The sequence below is a fragment of the Echinops telfairi genome, unplaced genomic scaffold (assembly GCF_000313985.2).
Source record: "Echinops telfairi isolate 266 unplaced genomic scaffold, ASM31398v2 ScPeMD7_7458;HRSCAF=8496, whole genome shotgun sequence".
NCBI classification, from domain to species: Eukaryota; Metazoa; Chordata; class Mammalia; order Afrosoricida; family Tenrecidae; genus Echinops; species Echinops telfairi.
This window is the reverse complement of record NW_022111358.1, coordinates 14,644,757-14,653,892: the sequence shown is the minus strand read 5'-3', so window position 1 is coordinate 14,653,892 and position 9,136 is coordinate 14,644,757. Positions and strand designations below refer to the sequence as shown.

The 9,136-nt window shown below is 36.8% G+C and overlaps 1 protein-coding gene across 1 annotated transcript in view; it reads left to right on the top strand.

Annotated features, from left to right (window-relative positions):
• Window positions 1-9,136, top strand: part of VMP1 (vacuole membrane protein 1) — a 115,339-nt gene that overhangs the window by 42,115 nt on the left and 64,088 nt on the right. Inside the window, exon 6 of the mRNA XM_004707005.4 lies at window positions 6,753-6,920. Within this exon, the coding sequence (XP_004707062.1) occupies window positions 6,753-6,920 (168 nt within the window). The remainder of the gene's footprint in view (window positions 1-6,752; window positions 6,921-9,136) is intronic.

Below are 9,136 nucleotides of genomic sequence, written 5' to 3'. Positions count from 1 at the left end.
CTCCACTCTCTCTTCCTCCCCGTTCATTTATTCCCGTGTGCTCTTATCAGACATGTCCCTCTCCCTGAACTGTAGCTTCAGTGCTGTCCTCTGAAGTAAATTCTTCTGGGCATGTCACACGTTTTTTCCAAATAGGGTATCATAGGCTTATGCTTCATTTTGTTTGATAAAGAGCCTTGACTAGCTTGGGTTTATATTGAACTAATAGAACCATTTAAGGTTTTTAGTTTTTAAAACATATCCCTGGAAGATGGAGCCCTACAATAAACCCAACTGGATCCTATCCGTCCTCCTTGGGTTTATGTTAGTGCTACAGACATGCGCTGATTGAAACTTTACTTCATACCAAACTAGGGATGTTGTGTGGTATAGGTTCAAGAAGGACATTTGTAGGATACGTTGTGTATGTGTGCATTTTTTTTTAATGTCTAAATTTCCCTTAATTAGAACTATTGCCACTGGTGGTTAGGTATTAGACCTCTAACTGCCAGGTCAGTGATTCAAATCTGCCAGTCACTCCTCTGGAGAAAGATGACGTTTTCTGCATGAGTAAAGATTTATAGCCTCAGAAACACTATAAAAGGTCAAGATGAGTGAGAATCAACGATCAGTAGATTGTTTGGGGTTTTTTTTTTGAAGTGGTCTATAAAGGACCCCTGGTAGCACAGTGATTAAAGTACTCGCCTGTTAACCAAAAGGTCATCAGATTGAATCCACCACTTGCTCTGCAGGACCTGTGACTGACTGCTTCCATTAAAAAGTACAACCTTAGAATCTTGCTAAGGCAATTCTGCCTGCTCTGTCTCATAGGGTTGTTAGGAGTCGGAATTAACAAGACAGCAGTGGGTTAATTGGACTTACTGTGTTTTTGTGCAAATAACATGTCTATTATACAGTGTTTCATACCGTACAGCCCCTGCATATTGTTTTCATGGGTGCACTCTGTCAGTAGTTTTTACATGATGTGGCTTCAATTTCCTTCTTTTTCTTTCCAACGGATTTAATGTTATCCTGCTTGGTGCCTGTTGATATGGTGGTTTGGTTCCCAGCAGACTCACCAACCTGCCCTCAAGTGTCGAAAGAAGCCCCTCTCCCAGCAGGATTCTTTCTCCACAAACTACCGTCCAGTGAGGGAGAAATCATCTCTTCCCACAACAGCCCTCCCTGCAGTGACCATCTTCAGCCCGGAAGGTACACAGGTCTGTGTACCAGAGTCACTCGGGTTCGAGAGACTGGTGCATCACCGCTACATGCATTCCACTCAACTGCCGCTGTGTGTTTGAGTCTCCTGCCCCGTGGACTGTGGTGAATGTGGGAGAACTGTGGATGCAGAGGGATTACTTGCCCCTGGTTTGGAAGAAATAGGTCTGTCTGGCCACCTGGGGACCCTCTAGGTCCAGGACATCGAGCACTTGAATCTTCACCATTCCACCTTCTGCCTTCATGGGACCTGGCCTGGCGTTGGCAATGGCTGTGGCAGCCCTCCGCCTCTCTCCAGTGGGATATACCTTGACGCCGATTGACTACAAGGACTTATCTGCTGTCAGACTCAACTTGAAATAGCTCCCGAAAAAATACACATTTTCCATTGTTGTTGTTTTTTATTATCTGCCTTCTGTCGGTCGGACTCAAACCATGAATTCTTAAGCTTGGCTTATACCCTTATTATACAAACAGGATCAAAAGTAACATTCTTGACTTTTGGTTGAGGGTGAATGGGACTGAAATTTACTTCTGGAAATGTGAAACATGAGTGGAACTTTTAAACATAATTTTGTCATTTCTGCTGGGGGAGTGTGTGTGTGTGTGCGCGCGCGCGCATGCATGTGTGCACGCATTTTCTATATGGGTCTGTTCTTTGCAAATATATATATATATATATATTTGCAAATATATATATATATATTACTCCTGAAACTGAAGTTAAAATACTGTAGAACTGTTTTAGTTCATTTTTCAACCAATCAACATTTTTCTTTCTGCGACACTTTTTATTGTTAATTGTTTCATTAGGAGCTCTTACAGATATCATAATCTGTAACACTTTTGAAAATATAAATTGTAGAAATGTAACTTTTATTTAACTACAGTTTTTTAAAAGTTGAAATCTGTTTTCCACAAATACCTACATCTGCTCATAATAGATTAGAAATCCTACCCCATGATCTCAGAATGGTTTTGCTGTCACCCAGACATACTCTGGGTTGGCCAAACACTACATCTTTTATCTTGGACGAGGCAAAACTATTCCATTATCAAAACTTTGGAAAATATAATGTAATACAGGTCATGAGACCAGATACATGGAACTTTGAACTGAAGCAAAACCAGATGTATGATATGTCACAAATAGCTGACCTAACATGTTGAGTTGACATTACTTTAAATGAGTGTACTAAATTACAAAACAGAAAAGAGATACTGTCACTTTGTTGGAAGCCTGATGTTTCATCATAAGCATGTTATAAAACTTAACCTTATCATTAAAGGGAACTTGCATTGGCAGTAATAAAGGAACTCTAAAGAGGTCTGTGTGTACTTAATGTGTGTTATCTACGACGGAAGCTAACTAGGGAATGTGTAGATCCTTCTGTGCTGGGGAAGAACAATCCATGCTACAAACAGCTAGTTTTATTTCCTCTGGTTACCCTCACGTAAATCAAAGGTCACTGTCCTCAGTTAGGAATATTAACCTTTGAAGACCTGTTCCTTAAATACTGAAGAAGTTTGTTGTATTTGCTTAAGAGGAACTCTCCATTGCTGATCTTCACCTTGTAACATACCAAAAACAAAAGCAAAAACACAGACTCACTGCCAAGGAGTTGATTCTTCTAGCAACCCCATAAAGCAAAACTGCTAGGACCCAGTAGAACGGCCTTTTGGAGTTTTTGAGGCTGTAAGATCTTTACAGGAGCAGAAAGCCTCATCTTTCTCCTGTGGAACTGCTGATGGGTGACCTTGTGGCTGGCTAGTAGCCCAAGATACAATCCATAATGCTACTAGGCCTTATGCTTACAGGCGTGTGATATCATTTCATATGTATTATTAGAACCTTAGAATCATGTATTCCATTTCTTTTCTCTCATCTTGTGTTTTCATGTTTCTTTTCTATATGTTACAAGTACCTTTTCTTTTTTTTACAGTTTTTGCCCCAACTAGGTATTTTTAAAAGGAATTTTAGCATGAATAGAAAAGTGATCTCTATTTTCAGTATTCTTCACTCCTTTGTGTAGACGCAGGTTTCCCCTGGCTTCATGTTTAACTCCCACCTCGACTGCAGGTTGCCTGGTGATGTCAGTTAGCTTCTATGTGTCTGAAATGTTTTTATTTCACCTTTGTTTTTGAAAACAAATTTCCTTGGGTAAAAAATTCTAGGTTACAGGCTTTTTTTCTCCCAGTAATTTTATTGTCTTGGTTTGCATGATTTCTCACATTGTTTTATCTTGTTGCATTTTACAGGGTGTGGTTTTTAATTCTCTCTAGTTGCCTTTTAGACATTCACCTTATCACTCATTTTCATCAATTTGATTATATGTTTGGACTTGAGTAGAGTTTACTGGATTTCTTTAATCTGTAGGTTGGTGTTTTTCCACAGATCTGGAAAATATTTGGTCATAATTTCTCTCAAGTGTTTTCTGTCTCCTCTCTAGGGGTCCCAATTATATGTATGCGGGGTTGATTAATATTGTCCCACAGGTCACACTGATTCATTTCTTCCCTAGTCTTTTCTCTTTGTATCCTTTCATTTGAACCCTGCTTCATTTCCCTTGAACTCAAGTTTCTTTCTCAACTCAGCAAGCTCACCAGTCTCTGTCTGTGCTCTCCCTCTGCGCCATGCTCTGGAATGTCTCCAGTGTCTCCGGGCACAAAGCCAGGCCCATCAAAGGATTCCTCATTTGTTTCCCTTCTCTCAACAACCAGAAAGTTCTGTGCTGCCTGTGGTACAGTGTCTGCAAAGTTGTTCCATACATCTTGTCCAGTGTTCTACTCGGTTACTTTAGGAATGAAAGTCTGGTCGTAGTTACTTCATCAAGCTCCTTGGCAGAAAACCCTCTGTCCGTATTCCTAAACCATGTACAAGGGAGCTTTGACTATTCGTGGAAAAGTTCCATTTTCTTTCCGTTGTTTTTTCCCACAAACATTTTTAAGACTCTCCTATCTATATCTGAAGTAAGAACTCCACCCTTTTTCTTTTTGGTTTGGTGAAAGGCCCTTTATGATTGTTCTAGCCAGTTTGTCTTTTGTGTGTATGCTGCAACTGTTAGTCTTTACACTAGTGTGGCCACACTGACGTCTTAGACTCGGTGCATAGTACTGGAACATGTCGCTTTTAGAAAATATACTTAAAAGGTACTTTGAATAAGTATAACTTTACGTATAACTTTAAAGTCGTTTTTCTTAGATGTTTGGGTTTTTTATGTAAAGTTACATTTATTTCACTCAAGGTGGTTGTGTTTAAGAACCATTAAGGGGTATAATGTTGAAGATCTCTTGTAAAGTATGTATTTCCTATGTGTTAAAATTTTAAGGTACAGACTTTACAGGCTCTTGAGAATGAACAAAGACAAGCAGTTGAGTTTTAAGTGTTCGTTTTGTCTAGGAATCATCCATCTGCCTCTTAAGTCTCAGGAATCATGATATGAAGAGTATTCATTTAGCTGTGTGAATGAACAGACCTTTCTGTGGAAAAACACTCTCAAATCAAGTTGCTGGAGATTTCCTTGTCAAGAATCACCTAAAGTTAGAAGTGTACATCACGCTGTTATATTGTTAGTTAATGTGTTGGAATATTTTATCAAAATTGGTGTGTTGGAAATGTAGCCTTTTCCTTCCTATATGTCACAGAAAGCTCATTATTTTAGCATCTATGAAAGTTAGGTTTGGGTTCATGTCTAGTTAATGTCTAAAATTCTACTGCAGATCAGCTTGTAGACTGTGCCGTTTCTAATAACAGTGAAGGTTAAACTTTATGTTTTTCCAATTGCACATAGCATTTAAAGAAATAATTGTAGATTTCATGATCAATCATAACTCAAAATAAAACCAGAAAAATCATAAGTGCACTTGTTAACTTTTTCTGAACTTTTGAACTTCATTTTTAGCATTTATGCGTTTTCATGAATTAAAACACACCCAGAAAGGGGAGAGAAATGCTAAATGTCCATGATAAGCTTCTGGTCCAGAAATAACCTAATTAATAATTGAGTCATTGCTAAGTGTAAAACTTAGTTTTAAAATTTTTTATTTTAACTTAAAATGTCAAGTAGATTTAGAGGACAATGTGGCTTAGTTTATGAACATTATTCTTTTTCAGCTTACCATGGAAACAAGCTTATTTTATATTGCCTCATCTTGGTAACAGTGAGAGTTCATGAGTGTTTTATTTTCATCATTGCATTTTATCCATGAACCACAATTCTTTTACAATGCACTTTTAAAAGAATCACTTCTATATGGAACTCATATACTGTACTCAATTATTTACTTGTTTATGAAAAAAATGTTAGAGAAATCTTTAATAGAAACCTCCAAAGTCAGAAACATTTACTTAATATGGCTAACAACAGGATCTAATTTTGGGAATTTTTTACTTATATAATTATATATATATTAATTTATTCCATACACACCTAATTTTTCTTCCTAACAACTTTTAATATTTTATATGGATTAATTTATTGCTCATTTGAGTTAATTTCTTTAATCCTACAGCTACCTTTGGACTTATGTCTTTTAATAATCTCTGGCAGCATGTTCACAGTGTCCAAATTTTAGGTCTTACACCACCTGAGAATTTTGGAAATTGGCACTTGATTTTAGTAACAACTTAATTACTTTAGAATTATAGCATTGTAGATCTAGAGACAAGTTTAATTCCTTCATTTTGTAGCAGAATAAACTGAGGTCGAGAGCCCAACTCATCCAAAGTTGTTTTTCTTCTCCAGTTTTCTGACTCTTAATTTATTATTCTTCCAGTGGCTCCCAAAACTCACTACCTATTAGAATCCCTGAAAGACTTTTGTTGTAAAAATTATGGTTCCCAGCTCTACTTTTCAGTCAATCTCTGGTAGGTGAACTGGTGATTTGCGTATTTTTAGTAATTTGCACATTTAACCAGCTTCCTAGTGATTCTTATGCAGATACCTTAGTATTCTGGAGTCATTCAATCCTTTGTTCTATGAACTTTTTGAAGCCCCCATATGTATTTTTGGGAGCCACTGTCTTTAACTGGTGGTACTATGATTGGACTTTGCACTGCTAGCCACAAGGTCATCTGTTCAAGCCCAATAGCTGCTCTCCAGGAGAAACTGAGGCAGTCTGCTCCTGTAAAGAGTCACAGTCTCAGGAACCTCACTGTGAGTCAGAACAAATTCAGTGGCAGGGGGTTTTTGATTTCTGAGTTCTTAAGCCTTTATCGTGCATCTCAATATTAATCTATTTTTATTTATATGACTAATTTGTATTATTTCAAAATAAAGATAAATCAGCACAAAAGTGTTTGTAGAAAAAACTTACTGATCCTGGTTCCATAGTTTCATTTTTGCTGTGGGATTAAACTGGAAAAGGGTGTAAGATGGTTACTTCACCAAGTAATGAAAAAGAGCGGTATTCTAAATTTGTGCCTAAAGGAATAGGCGCACGAGGAAGTTGCTTTGGAATAGTGATGAAAGAATTACTAAAGTAATTATGTATACTGACGATTCCTTTTTGTTTCTTAACATTTCTAATCCATTTTCTTATTTGTCTTTTAGGGTCCACATATAGCTTCAGTTACATTAGCTGCTTATGAATGTAATTCGGTTAATTTCCCGGAACCACCCTATCCTGATCAGATTGTTTGTCCAGATGAAGCGAGCCCTGAAGGAGCTATTTCTTTGTGGAGCATCATCTCAAAAGTTAGAATTGAGGCCTGCATGTGGGTAAGATGTGCATTTTCATATTTCTCTAAAACCAACCTCACCTTCTTGATACATTGTTATACTTTTAAATGGGATCGAAACATACCTAGTCAGTAAATGTTACCTACGTACATGATTCATGAAGTCATCGGGCAAAGGGAACTTCTCCTAAGGAATAGTATTTAGAAGGAAGTCCTGACGTTTCAGGTACCACAGAAGCATGATGCCTTGACAGCAAGGAAAAGGAGTATCTATATTGGAACACTATAATACTATGTAAAATTTGTTCTGGTCACTATCTATTCAATAGACAACTGTCATTGATTCCATTTAGTAACCCTATCAGGCAGGATATATCTGCCCTAAGGGATTTCTAAAACTAAATCTTTATGGAAGCACACTGCCACATTTTGCCTCTGGAGCAACTGGTGGGTCAAACTTAGCAAACTCCCAGACTTACCATATTTCCTCCTTTTTTCCATTAAGTAAATACAATTTTTAAAAAAATTCCAACAAATATTCTGTTTGTTTTTATGTGCCTATATTCATGTATCCATCATTAAGGAATAATTCATTTGTTGAAGACAGCTTGCTACCATTTGAATTATTTTTAATTCATCTTTTGTGTTTATTAATTTATGTGTCTCCTGAAGTACTCAGCAGTACTTAGGGAATAAAGAATGTGTGATGTGGCTTAAAATGCTTCAGTATTGTATTTTCTGCATATACCTCACTCTCGAATGTAATGTGCATAGTGTATTTAGCAAAAAAAATGCACAGAGATTGCTGCTGTTTACAAAAACTATATAAAATGCGCATTATTGGTGAAAAAGTGATAAGTAAAATGAACATAAATCCTTTGCCCATAAAAGAGACACAGGTGTGAAACACACTTAGATGTTAATAGTTATATTTTATTTTGAAAGAGTTTTAAGGGAAATGCCATACATTGAACTTGTCGAATATGAAAGATAGGAAAAATTGTCATGTTTCCTATTACTCTTTTGTAAACACTGTAATCAAATTCATTATACTAGTTGCATATGTTTTATAAATTTGACCACAGTCATGATGAAAAACTTATTGGAATAACAATATACTGGAAACAAGCTAGAAAGGGATTATGTATATAAACCGTAATTTTTTTATTTTCTTAGTATTTTGTCCTTTCAAAAATTATTTACATGATTGGATCAGCACTGATGCCAGCAAAGGGAGACTTACAGCCCAGCTGGCTGCCTTGTCCAAACCCCATCGTACGTATTGTCTCTAGTGCTCTTTTGGCCGGGCTCCATTCATGCCTTAAATGAACTTGGCTGGAGTATTGACTTTCTTCTCCAAATAAATTTCAGCCTCCTAAAAAATACAGACCATTCTTTAAATGTATTACTTTCAAGGGACTCAATAAGATTTTGCAAAAAAAAAAAAAAGACTTTGCACATAGTAGATGAATGTCAATACCAATGCATTTATTGCTCTCACTGTAATCCAGTATAAAACTTTTCACATAGCAGATGGATGTTGATTAATAACTATTACTGATTAAATGTTTGCTCTATGGAACTCTTTTCTCAGGTAAGGAATGTAACATGTATCAAGTTGTATTTGGAGAATAATTTGACATTTACTACCGTAACACACCCTAAGGATGTGACACCGTTTGTCACAGTGACTGCTACAGTTTTCCTCGGTGGGGATTAGGCATCACGTCTTCTGTCCATCGTTTGAGATTCAGCTGTGAAATAGCTTGTTGTTTTCCCCTCTGGATGCTTTGACTCTTTAATTAATTTGAGATTGGCACCTTTGTGTCATACCAATAAAAAATTAAGTTTTTACTTTCTTGAATTTTATGCTGAATTCTTACTCAGATGCTATAGTCAGTGGCATTAAAAATAGTTATGCACAGAGAGCAGAAAACTGGGTTTAAACAACACACACCTGAAGGTAACCACCAGCCTCCTGTGCTGCTCTAGGGACTTCTTGAACATCACCACCATCAAGTCCATGTTGCCATACAAATTAATACCTGAACTTTTGTTTTCTAAGGGGTGGGCTTAAAGAGAATGTATTTTTTAATTATATGACTACCCAAGAAGGTGTCAAATATTAATTGGTCCCCTCAGAAGTTCTTTGCTGTCCTTTCTTAATGCTTTAATGATAGAAGAGAAAGAATTGTGGGAAACAGAAGGATTTCTCCCAAGTTGTCTCCCCCAAATATATGCCAGACTTAGCTGCTT